Genomic DNA, 18,500 nt, shown 5'->3' on the forward strand with positions numbered 1-18,500 from the left:
CTTTTTTGAAAGAGAGCACCCGGGCAGTCTGAATGCTCTTTCGAAAAAGCAGTTTGCATTACATAGCACCTTTTTTTGAAAGAGCGCTTTCGAAAAAAGGCGTTAATCCTTGTAAAACAAGATTTTCCAGGTCAAAAAAACTGCCAAGTTCTTTAGACTACAGGTTTTTTTTTTTTTAAAGCGACCTTTTTTTCAAAAAAACTTCCTGTGTCTAGACTGTTGCCGCGTTCTTTCAAAAGTAAATCTAGACACACCCTTTCTGTCCAGCCCCTGTCATTCCTCACCCTCTCACCACTGCCCTTGTCCCCTAGCCCTTCCTTCTCTAAAGTCCAGCCCCCCTTTTTGTGGGGCTGGGAGCTTACCATGGGGAGGTGACGAAAGTGGGCCCAACTCACCACCCCACCTGACAAGGGGGAGGATACCCTCCACGCTCCTCTGGGTATGCCTCTCCTCTATGCCCCAGGACATTTCACATCACCAGACGATGGCTGAGGTGACTGTGGCAGTTGCAGAGGGGGTGAATGCCTCCCTCCTGGAGTCCCTGCAGGGGAGGCCATGGTGGATACTCCTTTTGCCCCCCTTTGTCTGTGCCCTCCACCTGTGTGGAGGCGATTGCGGATCCTGCCACTGACAAGGGCAACAACATGGTGGTAAGAGGTGGACTTGCGTTCCTCTCACAGGAGGTTGAGGCCCTAGGCTTGACCCCCATCTGCCTCAGAGGACGAAAAGTCTCATCCTCTCACAATGACCCATCATCTTCCCATCTTCATGCCTCTGAGTTGCCCCAGGATGTGACCACCTGTCCAGCCATAAGCAGCTCTTTGGTCATTGCCACTAAGCCCCTAGATGCTTCTAGTGGGCAGGAATTCCCATTGTTCCACCAGGGCCTGGTGCTGGGGAAACACTACCTTCCCCTACCACTGCTATTGATCCCCTACTCTGCGAGGAGGCATTACAACCCAGTTGCCTCCTCTGCTGAGGTTGCTGACCTTGTTCCCACTCCCAACCCCTTTCTACCCCGTACCGTGTTCAATCCTTCTCCCATCCACGTTCCACTCCTCCTGTTCCCCTTCTGCCATTTCCTCTTACTCCTCTTCCTGATTCCCCTTCTTTTTCTCCTCCCCTCACTTCCCTTCCTTCTCTCCCTTACCTCTTTCCTTCCCCTTACCCAATTTCTGCTGTCCCTGGGGTTGCCATGTTTACATCAGACATTGGCCACCAGAAGGCAGTTTTCATTTCTCCTGCTCCCAGCACGTCTGGGGCTGTTCTCTCTCTGCCACTGCCCCTACCATCATAGCAGCAGGGACTTTAGGGTCCCTGCTTGCCTATGTTGGTCGGCTGCAGGGCCTATAGGGAGGTCTGGCCCAAGGATGTTCGGGGCCTGAGGCCCTGATGCCTGATGCACTAAAGACCGAGATTCACTGTTTCTTGGAGGACATTCATGGCTCTTGCCCTTCAGCTCTGGGAGACTTCCAACTTGTCCTCTGGACCATAAAGGACATTTTGAGGGAAGGCAAAGAGATTGGACGGTGGAAGGCTGCAGCCTACCAGTGGGCCCTCTGCTTCTGATACACCCTGCTCACATTTAGGTACAATCACAGTTTGCTGTGGGGCCCAATGGGGGCTGCCCGCATTCTTGCCAGCAAGGATCTTTCCTAGCCCTCCCAACGCCACTGCTCATCTTTGCCACTCTGAATACCTAGGGCTGTAAGATGGGTCTCCACAAGTATCAAGGGCTCTCCTTCCTTCAGGAAGGGGGGTACTCCATCAAGTTCCTGTAGGAGACCTGCACCACTCCAGCTACCGAGGCTAGCTGGCAGCTAGAGTGGGAGGGACAGGGTCTAATTTTAGCCACCTGTTGACTCATCAAGCCAGAGTTGCAACCCTGTTCTCCCCAAACCTACAGCCTGAGGTGCTGGGGACCGCTGAGGTTGTGCAGGGTTGCCTGTTGTACCTCCGGGTTCAGGTGGAGGGGCTGACGTTACACCTTAACATCTATGCCCCGATTTCTGGCCTGAAGAGGCTCTGCTTCTTCCAGGGGACTTATGCCTTCCTGGGCTCTCTGGATACATGCAAGTGCCTGGTCCTGGGCAGGGATTTCAACTGAACCTTCGAGAATGGGACCACATGGGGACCGAGCTGTGCCAGGCCTCTGTAAACGTCCTCAGAGAGATAATAGATCAACACTCCCTAGCAGACGTTTGGCATGACTACCACCTGGACAAAGATACTGCATTCACCTTTGTCCAGCTGGATGGTGAACAGTTGTTACAGTCCAAATGAGAGTGTATTTACTTATCTTGTCGTCATCTTTCCTGGGCCCACTCCTCCAGCATTTGGCAGGCTCAGTTCTTGGACCACCACTTGGTGGCTGTGACAGCTCTCTTTCTTTGGAGAGGCCAGGGTTGACCTTTTGGCATTTCAACAATAGGTTGCTGGAGAACATAGCATCCTTCTGGGAGTTCTGGCTGGCCTGGCATGGGCAGCGGTGTGCCTTTCCCTCAGCATAGAGATGGTGGGATGTGGGGAATGTGCATGTGTGGCTCTTCTGCTGCGACTATTCCTGGGGGACCAGCCAGTGGCAGGATGCAGCGATAGAGCATTTGGAATGGAAGGTTGTTTGTTTGTTTTTTTAGAGCTGAAGAGGTGCCACCAGCCCCGGAGATCCATCCCTCTGCAGAACGTACCAGGAGAAGTGGGAGGAGCTCCGGGCCCTGAACAACCTTTGGGCCTAGGGCACCTTTGTTTGTTCTTGAATCCATCTCCTCTGGAGATCAATCACGGCTCCCACTTCATCTATGCCCTAGAGAAAAAGAGGGGAGCTAAAAAGCACATAGTCTGCCTTCTGGCAGAGGATGGCATACCTCTCACAGATCTGGTGGAAATGCACGAGAGAGCACGAGCCTTCTCCACCTCCTTTTTCTCCCTGGATTTGACCAACGCTGATGCCCACAGAGTTCCCTGGGAAAAGTTTCTGACAGTCAGTGTGGGTGACCAAGACAAACTGGAGCTGCTTCTCACTTTAGCAGAGTTCTGAGAAGCCCTCCGCCTCATGCCCACCAATAAATTCCCAGGCATGGACAGGCTGACCATGGAGTTCTACTATGTGTTCTGAGATGCCCTCAGCACGAACCTTGCCAGTGTCTAGGCTGAATCTTTGGAGAGTGTGGTCCTCCCTTTATTGTGCAGGTGAGCAGTGCTCACTTTGCTGCCTAAGAAGGGGGACCTTCGTAATCTGAGGAACTGGCTTCCCGTCTTGCTCCTCAGCATGAACTATAAAATCATCGCCAAGACCATCTCACTGAGGCTGCGATCTGTGTTGGCGGACGTGGTCCATCCAGAGCAGACCATCTTTGATAATCTTTATTTAGTCCAGGATCTCATACAGCTCGGGTGTAGGAATGGTCTGTCATTCACCCTCCTGTCCTTGGATCAGAAGAAGGCATTCAATTGGATGGACCACAGGTATCTCCTGAGCACTTGGTGGGCCTTTGACTTCGGGCCCCACTTTGTGGGGTTTCTCCACACACTGTGCACTTCCATGGAGTTTACTGAAGCTCAACTGGACCCTGACAGCACAAGTCAGCTTTGGGCAGGAAGTGCATGAACACTGCCCATTGTCAAGTCAACTGTATACTCTGGCCATCGAGCCCTTCCTCATTCTCCTTCAAAGAGGTTGATGGGGTTGGTGCTCTGTGAGCTGGAAATGTGGCTGATCTTGTTGGCATATGCCAAAAAACGTGCTCCTCTCCCTATGTAGGAGGGCAGTGGTGCTGAACCAACTGGTCATATCCATGATCTGGCACCGTTTCAACCCTGGTCCCAACTCCAGGTTTCCTGGCCCAGATCCAGCAGCTGATGCAATGGTTCTTCTGGCCAGGACTGCCCTGGTCCTTCGTAGGGGTTCTCCATGTTCCCCTGGAGAAGGGAGGGCAGGGTCTGATGTGTTTGCACATGTGGGTTCATGTCCTCCGCCTCCAGGGTTGTCTGCTTGGTGTATCCATCCAGTTCCCTCATTTTAGCCCTTTGACGTCCGTACCCATCCCTGTTTTTTCTTAATTTGTCCTCCATAATCATTTGGTGTTTGGGTTCTATGTATCCTCCCCATAGGTTGCGGGGTGGTCCTTTAGATGGGGGCAGGCAATAGGACTACTTTTTTGTAACCTTCTGCTCTGACCCCATCATTAATTAAGATGAAGCATACCTCACATCCCTTTTCCCCAAAAATGGGAGAGTAGAGTAGAACAGAATACTAGAAATGATGTTCCTCTGCACCTCTTCATAGTAGGCTCTGGATGGAACTTTTCTGCTCGATCAGGTAAGTGGCTAGGAGGACAGAATATCAAATGTATCAGCTATCCAGTAGGCAGAGGCTTATAGAAAATATGTAGTTTGCAATAGGATCCAGGAATACCATCCTAAAAGAAAACCGAGCAACTGAGTGTTGCCGAGGGGCTGAGATTTTCACTCTTATCTTGGGAATGGAACTACCTCACCACCTCTTTTAACCTACCAAGCTCAGCATTTAATGCTGTTTTGATTCTACATAAAAAGAGGTCCTAATCAGAAATAACTTAACTCTATAGATCATTTATATATGAAGAATAAGAGCAATTAGTAACTGACTAATTGTTACATAACACCCATTTAGTAAATTCCCATCTCTCTCCCTGGTCGCTTGTTTTATTCTTTAGGAGAGACATAGGAATATTAGGATTATTGGAATACAATGTTTATTAATTAAGGGTTTGGCAAAGAGCAGCACAAAATCTCATTCAAGAAATGTAAATGTGATACAGAAGGTGAGGGGAAACAAATGAAGGAATTATGGCTGGAAATTCTCAAACATTGATTTCTATGTTAGCAGGATAGAAATGTTGAACAGGTGTGGGAGGGGAAAAGGAACGGCACTAAGGTAAAAGTCAAGAAGGTGTTAACTGAATATCCTGAGTATGACCACGATATTTTAAAATATTTTGTACATAAATTGTGAGGTACTCCTTTGTTAAAATGACTGAAGACAGGAACTGTAGCACCCTAGCTTGAAATTCCTGAGCTATCAGTAGTGTTCACAGAATCACAAACAGCCTTTAACAATATCCCAGAACAAGGGGATTGTAATAATTTGTAAGAGAAATTAAAACTGAAACACATTTAGGACATACGTTACAAATCAATAACATAAAACATGGAGGGAGGGGAGAGAAAGTGTTTTTTCTGTCACCTTCAATGTAACATCACAGAGTTCCCCAGATTCATAGAACTGAAGAAGAGAGCTATGAAAATCCTTCCAAGCTTCATTTGCTTCAAATACAAACACTTCTTCACCATCACTGTTCAGAGATCTATCTTGCTGCTGTTGCCGCCTTTTCCCTTTTATCTGATAGTGTTTTGCTGACTCTGGGATCATAGATTCTGAAGCCATTGGATGTTTTCTTCTTTCACAGCATGAATATTCAAACACTTCCCATAAAAAAAAAAACACAAGAAAAAATGAAACTCCATCAGAACTCAGGCCAAACATACACAGTAAAGTAGAATCACGATCTTCCTATTTGCAATGATTAAAAAAACAAACAGATTAAACATTTTATTTTGATAGTGTACTTCACATGTATAATCATATAATCATAAAATCCTAGGGCTGGAAGAGAGCTCAGGAGGTCATCCAGTCCAGCCCCTGCCCAAAGCAGGACCAATCCCAACTAAATGATACCAGCTAGGGTTTTGTCAAGACAGGACTTAAAAAACCTCTAGGGATGGAGATTCCACCAACTCCCTAGGTAACCCATTCCAGTATTTCACCACCCTCCTAGTGAAATAGTTTTGCCTAATATCCAACCTACACCTCCCCCACTGTAACTTGAGACCATTGCTCCTTGTTCTGCCATCCGTCATTACTATGAACAGCCTCTCTCCATCCTCTTTGGAACCTCCCTTCAGGAAGCTGAAGGCTGCTATCAAATAATCCCCCCTCACTCTTCTCTCCTGCAGATTAAATAAGCCAAAATCCCTCAGCCTCTCCTTGTAGTGGTTGGGGTCAGAACTGGATGCAATACTCCAGATGTGGCCTCACCAGTGCCAAATAAAGGGGAATAATCACTTATCTAGATCTGCTGGCAATGGTCCCCCTAATGCACCCTAATATGCCATTAGCCTTCTTGGCTACAAGGGCACACTGTTGACTCTTATCCTGCTTCTCATTCACTATAATCCCCAGGTCCTTTTCTGCTGAACTGCTACTTCGCCAGCTGGTCCCCAGCCTGTAACAATGTTTGGGACTCTTCTATCTCAAGTGCAGAACTCTGCACTTGTTCTTGTTGAACCTCATCAGATATCTTTTGACCCAGTCTTCCAATTTGTCTAGGTAACTCTGCAGCCTATTCCTACCCTACAAGTATCTACCACTCCCCCTAACTTTGTGTCAGCCACAAACATGCTGAGGGTACAACCCATCCCCTCAACCAGGTCATTAATAAAGAAGTTGAACAAAACCAGATCTAGAACTGATCCTTGGGGCACTCTGCTTGAAACCAACCATGAGCAGATGTCAAGACATAGATCATTACCCATGTATAGCATGTCTAATATCCAATTTACACTTTTAAAGTTCTTACTAGGCATAGCACCTCTGGTTTGGAACTCTGGTTCAGCAACATTTGTGGTCCGACAAGATGTTGCTAGACCATGGAACCCCAGTGGTTGATAATGAGGACTGGCCAAGCATCCAGTGGCAAAGTCCAGCTGGGTCAGGAGCAGGGTACTTTGAAACAGAGTTCATTCAGTTGCTAAACTAAATTTTTCACAGCAGTAGCTTCCTCTACAAGCAGAGAGAATATTTTCATTGTTTGGTATTATTCACTTAAAAAGCAAGCAAAAAAAAACACCTCTTATTTCTGTTTCTGTCTATGAATCAAAATGACAGTGGGAGTGGTAAGATGAGAGCTAGTAGCAGGAATGTAAAAACCCATTCAATTAGTTAACTGGTTAAACGGAGGGGGCAGGGCAGAAGCAGCCCCCCTGCCACCAGCCTCCACTGGTTAGCCATTCACATCCTTAGCTAGTAGAAGTTTTAATGACACAGTACATTTAGTGATCTGAGGAACTGTCTGTTGGAGTTAATAAAAAAAAGAAGAATGTGACATCCATCAGCTGAAAACTAAGGAGACTGCTTCAACTGCAAATGTAAAACATTTATATAACAGTTGAGATTTAGTTTAATAAAATGCATGTGCCGCTATTGTGTTTGTGTATGAGATTTAGTTCTTACCATTCCTAATGCACTGCTGCTGCATCTGTAGCTCAACACAGGTAATGAGTATTATATACACCATTTCCAAAATAAAAATCAAGTTATCTAAAAAACATTACGGAAGGTATACACATTTAGGTGTTGTAAAATACTGTAATGTGTTTTAAATTAACATGTGGTATCTGAGTCTTTAGCTATCATCTTTGAAAATCACAGAAGTCGGAAAAGATTCCTGAAGACTAAAAAAGTGTAAATATAGTGCCCATCTATAAAAGTGAAATAAGAACAACCCAGGAAACTACTGAACAGTCAGTTTAACTTCTGAGCCAGGGAAGAAAATGGAGCAAGTAATTAAGGAATTAATCTGCAAACATCTGGAAGATAGTAAGGCTAACAGCCAGCATAGATTTGTAAAGAACAATCATGTCAAACCAATCTGATAACTCTCTTTGATAGGATATCAAGCCTTGTGAATAAGGGAGAAGTGGAGGATGTGGTGTACCTAGACTTAAGTAAGGTATCTGACATGGTCTCGCATGACCTTCTTATTAATAAACTAGAGAAATACAACCTAGATGATGCTTACTATAAGGAGGGGCTGCATAACTGACAGAATAATGACTACTTTCTGAGAACAGTTAACAGTTCACAATCATACTGGAAGGGAACAACAAGTGGGGTTCCATAGGGTCCTGTTCAATATCTTCATAATTTAGACGATGGCATAGACAGTAGAATTATTAAGTTTGCAGATGACAGCATGCTGGGAGGGGTTGCAAGTACTCTGGAGGACAGAATAAAATTCAAAATGATCTGGACAAACTAGAGAAATGGTCTGAGGTAAATAGGATGAAGTTTAATATGGACAAATGCAAAGTACTCCACTTAGGAAGGAACAATCAGTTTCGCACATACAGAATGGGAAGTGATTGTCTAGGAAGGAATACTGAAGCAAGAGATTTAGGGGTCATAGTAGACACAAGCTAAATATGAGTCAACAATGTCACACCATTGCAAAAAAAATCATGATTCTGGGATGCATTAACAGGAGCATTGTGAGCAAGACATGAGAAGTCATTTTTCTGCTCTACTGTGCACTGATTAGGCCTCAGTTGGAGTATTGTGTCCAGTTCTGGGCACCACATTTCAGGAAAGATGTGGAGAAACTGGAGAAGGTCTAGAGAAGAGCATCAAAAATTATTAAAGGTCTAGAAAACGTGACCTATGAGTATGGTGACCATATTTTCTGAACCAAAATTACAGACACATTAGCCATGTCCCATAATTCTCATTAGCCACACCCCTGTCACAAGAAGTCCCATGCCTGGAGGTAGTGCTCCTGGGGTCATGATGGACATGTGACCAGTAGTAAAGGGTGTCGTGTGACTCCTAAGAACTCCTCCTGCTGTTCTCCTACCAATAGGGATGAGTTTGGGCCCTCACAAGATACCCCCCATACAACTATCCTGCAATTGTACTAACCCAATTTGCATTGCATTAACTAAGGGAAGAGAGGCTGGGGAAAGTGTTCCCTCTAAGATTTTCTTCCCATGAGCGGAGTGAATTTTGTCTTGTGCGCCAGTATTGAGCTCATATGCGTTTGTTCGGATATGTGCCACTGTGGCACTCAAGGGTACGTTTAGACTACGTGCCTCTGCCGACAGAGGCATGTAAAATAGGCTACCCGACAGTCAGTGAAGCGGGGATTTAAATATTCCCGGCTTCATTAAAATAAAAACGGCCACCGCGGTGTTGTTGGCTCAGCTGATTGTTGGCACAGCACGCGAGTCAAGATGTGGATCGGTCAACAAGGGAAGCCTTTGTCAACTGCTTCTGTAAACCCCATCAGGCCACAGCATTATAATACTCCTGCACCTCCCCAAATCCTAGATCTGAGCCTATCATACACTGGAACCCCCTGCCCTGAGTCCCTCACATACTCTAACCCAAATTCCTGCACCCTCACATTCACAAGCCTGCGGCTTGCTTAGTAGCCCAACCCTCCCTCTGACCCCAACACTCCCCAGCCTGGTGCCCCCTCCCCAAGCCAGAATCCCCTTCTCCACCTCCTCCTGCATCCAAATTTCCTCCCAGAGCTTGCACCTCTCACTCCTTCCCACACCCAAATCCCTTATTCCTACCCCAGAGCCCACACATCCTACCCCAGAGCCCACACTGTCTCAACTCAGTGAGGGTATGGCTAGACTGCAGTAGTTTTTCCAGGAGTCCAGAGATATTCCAGAAAAACTCTTCTGCATCCAGGGATGCATTTGTTCTTCCGTTTTTTTAGTGGAAGAGCAAACATGCTCTTTTGGTAAACCCTATATTCCTCGTTTCACGAGGAATAAAGGGGCTGCCAAAAGAAGAGTTTTTTCTGACAATTGGTCCAGTCTAGACAGGCTACATGTTGGAAAAACCTCCTACAGAAGAATTGGAAAAAAAAAGTGGCAGTGTAGAATGTATAAAGGCTGGGGATAGCAAGTGATGGAGAGGAGGAGAAAAGACAGGGCGGGGCTTCAAGGAAGGAGTGGGGCAGTAGATCATCGCTTGTTCTGAGATTTAAAAAGTGATCTTGAGTGTAAAAAGGTTGAAGACCACTGAGATAGATGGTCAGTGAGATTTGATGTTGAAAGGGCCATATTTGAAGAAGAGATGATAGCTTTTAGAATACTGTTGTTTTGCAGTTCTATGCATAAGGAAGAGGATACTGAAACATTTTGGATGACCCATGTACAGGAAAAACTTAAAAAACAACAAATGGTCTGGTAGCACTTCATAGACTAACAAAACATGTAGATGGTATCATGAGCTTTCGTGGGGACAGCCCACTTCTTCAGATGACTGGCTACCCCCTGAAGCTTATGAACATGTACCCTGCATTACTGAAATGTGCCAAAAAAGTGCTAACTTGCTCTGGGTTTACATAGGTCTGTGAAAGTTTATTCTTCTCCATCGGAATCATTGAGTCAAAACCGCACGCCCATCTTAATGACAGACATCTGACCGACTGTCTCTGTGCTGCTACAATGGAATACAAGCCTGATGTGAAACAGCTGTGAAAAGTTTGCAGACACAATCTTCACATTAATTGTACTTATACTCCAGTAAATTCCATTACTATATTGGCAGTTTTTGTTTGATCTGTTATAATTGTGAAGCCAAAACAAAAAAGTAGTCAAGATAATAGTCTACTGTTGATATGTATTTTAGTAGCTAAATTCCTGGACTGTCATTGCTCATTAAAAGTGCTGTCACATGGGTAGAAATTGGGTAAACATTGCATTTTATTAATATCAGCAGAACTGACTTAAATTGGAGCCGGTGTGTTGTATAGTCTTGCCTTAATTTTTGTATTCATGCCCATCAGTGTGAAAAAAGTTATTTGCATATATTTACATGTATATACAATCACACAAGTTGCGGCCCTCGGCATGTGCTATGAGTATCATTGTGGCCCCTGGGGCTTCCAAAGTTGAGTAGCTCTGTAATAGATGGACAACCAATAAGTAACATCTACTAAAATGGTTGCAATTTTGCTAAGTTTTTTGTATATTTTGAACAATTAGAGACAGTTGGTATGGTCAGTTAATGTTTAAATTCTAGAACAATATTCACCAAGATTATTTTTTGTATTCCAGCTATATCTTACATGTCAACTTAAAAAGAAGTAGCTACACCTAAAAAAGGGAAGAACCTGGTTAAGTCAGCCTTTTTTGTCATCTGCCTGGCTTCATCTCAAAAATCCAGGCTGGACTCCAGGATTTTCCAAAATCTTTTCAAAAGCTAAAACAACTTTTGTCCATGAGGGGAGAAAACTTTTAAAAGACCTTACAGAGAGCACTGAGACCCCCCCCCCTTTGGATCTGTACCTTGGAAGGGGTTTTGCTTTGCCTTCATAGACTCATAGCATAGTAGAACTGGAAGGGATCTCAAGAGGTCATCAAATCTAGTCACCTGTTTTCATGGTAGGACCAAGCACCATGTAGCTCAGCGGTGTGCAACCTGTGGGAGATCACAGCTGTCTTCCGGGGGGGAGGGGTAGAGGGGGGTGCACAGCACTGTGATTCGGGCTGGCCAGTATTTTCAATTCCTGGCTCGGTGCCCAACATATATGTGGTAGGGGTGGGGGGGAGGGAGCGGCATTTAAAGGGGCCACGCTTTTTTTCTTCTCAACCAAATTTTCCCTGGGGGTCGCAAGTGCAAAAAGGTTGAGCACCACTGCTTTATATCATCCCTGATAGATTGCTATCTAACCTGCTCTTGAATATCTCCAGTGTTGGACATTCCACAATCTCCCTAGGCAATTTATTCTGGTGTTTAACCACCCTGACAATTAGGATGTTTTTTTCTAATGTCCAACCTAAACCTCCCTTGAAGCAATGTGCTTAAATTGCAGCTTGTCCTATCATCAGAAGTCAAGGAGAACAATTTTTCCTCCGTCCTCCTCGTAACACCCTTTCAGATACTTGAAAACTGCTATCATGTCCCCTCTCGGTTTTCTCTTTTCTAAACTAAACTAAACAAACCTCTTTCAGTTTTCCCTCACATATCATGTTTTCTAGATCTTTAATAATATTTGCTGCTCTACTCTGCACCTTCTCCGATTTATCCACATCTTCCCTGAAATATGGAGCCCAGAACTGAACACAATACTCTGAGGTTTAATCAGTGCAGAGTAAAGAAGAAGAATTACTACTTATGTCTTGCTCATAACACTCCTGTTAATGCATCCAAGAATCATATTTGCTTTTTTTACAATAGTATTACACTGCTGACTCACATTTAGCATGTGGTCTATTATGACCCCTAGATCCCTTTCTGCAGTACTCCTTCCTAGACAGTCGCTTCCCATTCTGTATGTGTAAAACTGATTGTTCCTTCTTAAGTGGAGTACTTTGCATTTGTCCTTATTAAACTTCATCCTATTTACCTCAGACAATTTTTCCAGTTTGCCCAGATCATTTTAAATTATGACCCTATCCTCCAAAGCACTTTGCAACCCCTCCCAGTTTGGTATCATCAATTTAATAAGTGTACTCTCTGTGCCAATATCTAAATCAGAGATGGGGAACCTCAGGCCCAGGGCCTGTGATGGCTGAGAGTGGTGCTGTTGCCCTAAAGCTGGGTCTGGATACAGCTAAGACCCAAAAAGGGGGTGGCTCTAAGTTTGTGTCTTCTGGGGAGAAGGATGCAGTGACTTGGGTAGATCCAGCCAGCATCTTGTCAGAATCCCAGAGATCAAAACAGTTGTGGCACAGACGTTGTGCCTGATGCGGCTGTGTTGCTGGGGGATGAGGGAGCAACCTGTGGGACCAGGGTGACCCCTCAGCCAGGGCACAAGGAGAGAATGAGAGCATGTTACCTCTGGTGCCTCATGACTGTGTGGAAGTTTACAGCCATCTGGAGAGCTGAAAAGGGAAGGAAAATGTCTCTGACCTTATAACTCACGAGTCTGTCTGTTTGCCTGAGAGGGGATTATCTGTGAATCCACATGAGGTAGCAGAGATGACCCAGGGAGTAAGTGTAGCCGTGTTAGTCTGGTGTAGCTACATCGTCCTGTATTTTGTTCCAGGGAGTAAGGGGATTGCCAGACGAGTTGGTTGTGGCTCAGCAGAGCAATGCTGCTGCAGAGCCAGAGAATGGTGAACTGTTACTTAAGGAAGCTCATAGGGAAGAGAGTTCTTTCAGGGCTTTTAGCAAGCAGTTTGCAGTAACAGAGAGGTGACAGGGCCTTGCTTGGGGAAGCAAAATGCAGGACAATGTAGCACTTTAAAGACTAACAAGATGGTTTGATCTGAGGAAGTGGGTCTGGCCCACGAAAGCTCATCATCTAATAAACCATCTTGTTAGTCTTTAAAGTGCTACATTGTCCTGCATTTTGCTTCAACTACCCCAGACTAACACGGCTACATTTCTATCACTATTCTACTTGCTTGGGGAAGGCATTCAAGAGAAAGCTCTGCCTATAAAAGGCAGCAGCTTGTTGCGTGAGGCACTTGTTTCAGTGCCTGACAGACAGAATGTGTCTGTAAGCAGTGACTCCACTGACTTGGTTTTAGAGAAACCCAATGTGGATAGTTGTAGAGAGGTCTCAGAGGAACTGAGGGTTGTTACAAATGAGACAGGAAAAGCCAGAGAATGGGAGCAGTCTGATAACCAAGTGACTGTATGTAACCAGTTTGCTGGGAAGTCAGTGTCTTTGGGACCAGATTATTCCCAGATGGATGAGGAAAGTGGAAAGTTAGTGTCTCAGATTCAGGAGAAAGACTGGGTAGCCAAGTATGCAGAGCAGAACATCTATGTGGTTACTCTCTCTAGGATGCATGAGATGGCAGTTAAGCTCCCATCTCTGGACACAGTGGACACTCATAATCAATCAGGGAATTTGATATCTAGCTCCATGTGGAAACAAAGGTTGGAGGTGGAAGGAGGAGAGACTTGTGAGTCTACAGCTTATTGTTACCCCACTGACTGGGGGGGAGAGAGAATTCCATGGCTATTGTGAGCCAGGAAGACACACCGAGCCAGGCCTTTGTCTCTGCTAGGCCAGCTATTGAGCCCACAAGAGAAGGGGGCTGGGCAGAGCTTGCTTGGGCAAAGGAGACTTACAGTTTAAACCTGAAGGCCTAAGACTGCAATAGTGTGGAGCCAAAGATGTGGCATAAAAGAATGTACTGTCACTATACATTGGATATGGATTTGTTCCTATTACTGATGTAACCAATGTACTATTGTTGCAGAGAATTGTAAAGATGTACGATGTGCATGATCGTATGAAAATACCTTGTAACTTATCAAGAAATGTACCAGATGACAAAATGTATGCTAAAGGACCTTGGGATGTTAATATTTCAGGGTTAATGCTTGTAACTGGTCTTGGAACATCTTACAGGACAAAGAAGGTTCCAGCCAGAAGGTGCTATGTGAACAGGGAAACTGAGGCACGCCACCATTTTGTTTTTGTGGCTAAGTGAAAAAATACCTACATTCATGCACTAATTGGATTTCAGACTGTTGCCCTAGCTGGCCTGGATAGAGTCACTATTTTCTTCAGCTCTGGGCAAGATCACCTGACACAAATAGGGATCATGCTGCAAAAGCAGATCCAACTGGCTATGGTTTTTACTAAGGTTTACCTTGGGTTTATAAGATAATGCAGGGACATGGTTGTCGCTATGACAGAACTTGCTGTGATGAAGCCTGTTGTAAGCAAGTTTGGTTTTCATACACTTGTCCAGCTCTGTACTGTGGTTTGTAACATTGGATTAGAACGTGTGATGAGACAGAGCCAAAACATGGGGAGGCCTATGATGCCCTCAGTGATGTTACTAGCATCACTTCTGCATCAATTTTGTGTTGGGGGTGTCACGTTACTGGATTTTGAGAGGAGCAGCCATATCACTGCTGCACCCATGGGGAAGGGGTGTTTGCCCCAAAAGTGGTTACAAAGAGGGCCATATGAGGTGTCAAACAAAAACTTACTTTCTACTGATTCTGCATATGCTCTTCATATACCTGTATAATGTCTGTGGGTGAAGTTATAAATATGTACTCTGTATTGATGCTGAAAGATTCTCTGTCTGAGGCAGAGCAATGGGCCAGGAATGTTTGCCCATGGACATGCTAATGAGCAAAGCTCCAGGGAACAATGGACCTCTGGAGGCCAAAGACACACCTGGCCACTGGCCAGGTGACTCCCTCCAGCTTAGAAGAAGCCAGGAGGGGGGATAAATATGCCATGTGACCAACTCTATTTTGGTCTTGAGATCTGCTCCTGACCCCAGATGCGGCCTCGCAGGGAATCACGAGCCAGGAAGAACTGTGGACCCATCTGGATATAGGATGTACACCAAGGACTTTTAAGCAGCAGTTATAACATCTCTGCTGTGAGCCTGCATCGAGAACTGGGAGATTCGATGCATGTAATGTATGAAACTTTAACAACCATACTCTCATGCTTTTCCTTCTTTTAGTAATAAACCTTTAGATTTTAGATTCTAAAGGATTTGCTCAGCGGGATCTTGTTGGTAAGATCCAGAGGGTAAATGACCTGGAATCTGTGGCTGGTTTCTTGGAACCAGACAGAACTTGTTTGGGGAAGGTGGGATTGGGCTCTAAAACCCCTCACCTGTGTATGAGGCCTGGGGCCATCTGAGGCACAGATATAGCTGGGATGTCGGAGGGGTTTTGCTCGTGAGGCTTCAGGCAGGCAGCTGAAGCACTCTGTGGGACTGGTTTGTGGCCTATTTGGGAAAGTCTCCAGTCTGGGGGGCTATAAGGAGCCCCGAACCTGAGCAATTCGCCCTGAGCGGATGCCCTCAGCTGTGCCCAGATCCGGCCCAGTCCAACACAAGAAGTCAGGGCAGGGTTTAGAGATGGGGGTGGGGAGAGGAGGAGACGTAGGAGGCTGGGAGTGAAGGTGTGCGAGAGTGAGGTTTGAGGGATGAGGAGGGGCTCACAGTGGGGGTCCCACCTGGCACAGCCCTTTTCCCCAGCGAGCCTCTGCCCAGCCACTAAGGTCCTTTTCTCTCACCCCAGCGCACCCCTGCTGGGGGCCTTCTCTCCCCCACCACTCCAGCCCTGTGTCCAAAGGCTGGGAGAGAGGAAAGGGTTTGGGGCTGAGAGGCTACTTACCATTGTGCTGGCAGGCAAGATGGCAGAACCCCAGTCCTGCTGGCCACTTGACAGGTGGGTACAGCTGCCCCAGTGGGCACTCTGCAGGATAGATCTCTCCTGCAGGCTTGCTGCCCCCACTGGCCACTCTAAAATCGCATCCCTCCGAACAGCAGCCCCTCTCTTTCCACATTATGGAAAACAGTCCTTTCCCCAGGGTTTCCCGTTTTCCCCAGGATTTCCAGTTTTCCATGTACAACCAAACCCTAACCTTGCTTTAAGTTGGGAGAAGAAGCTGCACATCAAATTTGGTGACCCTAGCTCTTACCATTTAGGAGGAGTTCTTGAACAAACAGACTCGTAGACAGACACATTCTAAAATATATAGAGAGATTATGCAGCACAGTCAGTATTAGATACAACTATACCACAGGATATTAATTTATTTTAATTGAATTGGATCATTAGACAGAGACAACAGGGAAGTCATATGGGACTCACACAGATGTGAAACTTCAAGTGTTTGATCTTCAAATAATCATTGTACCAAAGAGAAAAAAGTGCAGTATATTTTATTAGTCCACTCCTCATTATTATTTAATGGTATTGGTACTGCAGTAGTGACTAGGGATGTAAGCGACTAGCTGACTACCCAATAAGCATAAGCTTATCGGATATTCAAGTAGTCACTTGACTAGTCGCTTCCTCTCTATGAAAGCGCGCGGTGAGGGGGAAAGAAGGGGAGTAGCAGGAGCCTAATTGCTACTATAGAAAACACACTGTTCCCAGTATTACAAGTGCCTGCCTTACAAGTTGCTTCCCACAGGAAGAACAGGAGCCAGTGCTTTTGTACATTTCACAGGATTGGGGACCTAAGCAGTACTACTTTGCCTTTTCCTTTGAAATGTACAAGAATCACAGGCAGCTTTTGTACATTTCAAAGGGAGAAGTGCAGCGGTATAGCGAGTTCCCCCCTTATCGACTAATTGATTAATCGATTAGTTAATTAATTGACATTTAACATCCCTAATAGTGACTAAGGGCTAAATTAAAAATCAAGTCTCCAGGCACTGCACAAATCTAGAGTCAAAGACACAAAAGATAGATGATACAAAGGGGAGAAGATGATAAAAGGTAAATTTTCTCCTCCTCACTCACCAACCCCCCAAAGTCTTTGCAAAACATACAATGGCTTGTAAGAGGTCTAACATAGCCATGCTAGCAAAATTCATATGTAACAATGACTCTCCAACATAGTTTGTCATTCTGTCAAAGCTTCGCTGTGGAGATCAGAAACTGATCAATAGCTTTAGTTAACAATAGAGTGAACAGTTACTTCCCTACAGCTTCTCCCTTTCCTCTAGTAAAATAATTCAGTCAAATGTAACAAAGTCCCTGGTTTTGTACCTGTTAAGCAGAACTTCCTTAAAACAAATGATCTAGTGGAATAAACTACAAGCTACACTACTACACCATACACACTTTATTAAGTTAGCATTAAGGCTACGTCTACACTGGCCCCTTTTCCGGAAGGGGCATGTAAATTTCAGCAGTCGTCGTAGGGAAATCCGCGGGGGATTTAAATATCCCCCGCGGCATTTAAATAAAAATGTCCGCCGCTTTTTTCCGGCTTTTAAAAAAGCCGGAAAAGAGCGTCTAGACTGGCCCCGATCATCCGGAAAAAGTGCCCTTTTCCGGAGGCTCTTATTCCTACTTCAAAGTAGGCTTTTTTAAAAGCCGGAAAAAAGCGGCGGACATTTTTATTTAAATGCCGCGGGGGATATTTAAATCCCCCACGGATTTCCCTACGACGACTGCTGAAATTTACATGCCCCTTCCGGAAAAGGGGCCAGTGTAGACGTAGCCTAAGAGTCAGGTACTAGTGATGTGAATGGGTAACATGCATATCTTTTACTAATTACAGACTATCAAGTTTCTTTTGTTTGAAACAGAACATGGGCTTCAATTGTATATTCTATTTTAAACATTCCGGGACATCTATAAGCAGACAATGTTTTGAAAGTTTCTAAAAGAGAAAGTGCAACTGTTACACTTAAAAAAAAAAAGTGTCACTGGAGAGATGCTGGACCAATAGAACACCACATTAACATAATTAAACAAGAGGAAATAGAAATATAAAATGCTTCCTGTGCTTGGGAAAAAGAATTATGATATAATGTGTCAGAAATACGGAGTCAGGAGAAGTGGGATCTGGAGAAGTAGGACACAAAGGGTATGTCTAGACTACCCTCATGGAATGAGGCATACCGGGGAGGTCGACAAATGCCTTTGATGTCGACTGCAGAGCATCCAGATTACAGCGCTGAGCCAACAAACAGCTGATCAGCATAGCGTGGCAGCCATTTTAATTTAATGAAGTGGTGATAATTTAAATCGCGGCTTCATTTGGGAATGTCTAATAAACTAATCTACATGGCTCTGGTGACAGAGCCATGTAGTCTAGACATACCCTTTGTGTCTAACTGATTGGCCACCCAGACCTAAATGATTATAGGAATTTTGGGTGTGATAGTCCCCCCACACACACAATGGCCAGTGCCCTTCGTAACCTGAACCCAGGAGCAGGTGTGACCCATTTTGCCTGGGAAGCAGGAGAAAGGTAGGAGGAAGAACC

General features: G+C 45.2%; 1 protein-coding gene across 1 annotated transcript in view; it reads right to left on the reverse strand.

Annotated features, from left to right (window-relative positions):
* KLHL8 (kelch like family member 8) overlaps positions 1 to 18,500 on the reverse strand; it is a 72,450-nt gene that overhangs the window by 47,844 nt on the left and 6,106 nt on the right. Inside the window, exon 2 of the mRNA XM_006115329.4 lies at positions 5,225 to 5,463. Within this exon, the coding sequence (XP_006115391.2) occupies positions 5,225 to 5,463 (239 nt within the window). The remainder of the gene's footprint in view (positions 1 to 5,224; positions 5,464 to 18,500) is intronic.

This window comes from Pelodiscus sinensis, chromosome 5 (assembly GCF_049634645.1).
Source record: "Pelodiscus sinensis isolate JC-2024 chromosome 5, ASM4963464v1, whole genome shotgun sequence".
NCBI lineage: Eukaryota > Metazoa > Chordata > Testudines > Trionychidae > Pelodiscus > Pelodiscus sinensis.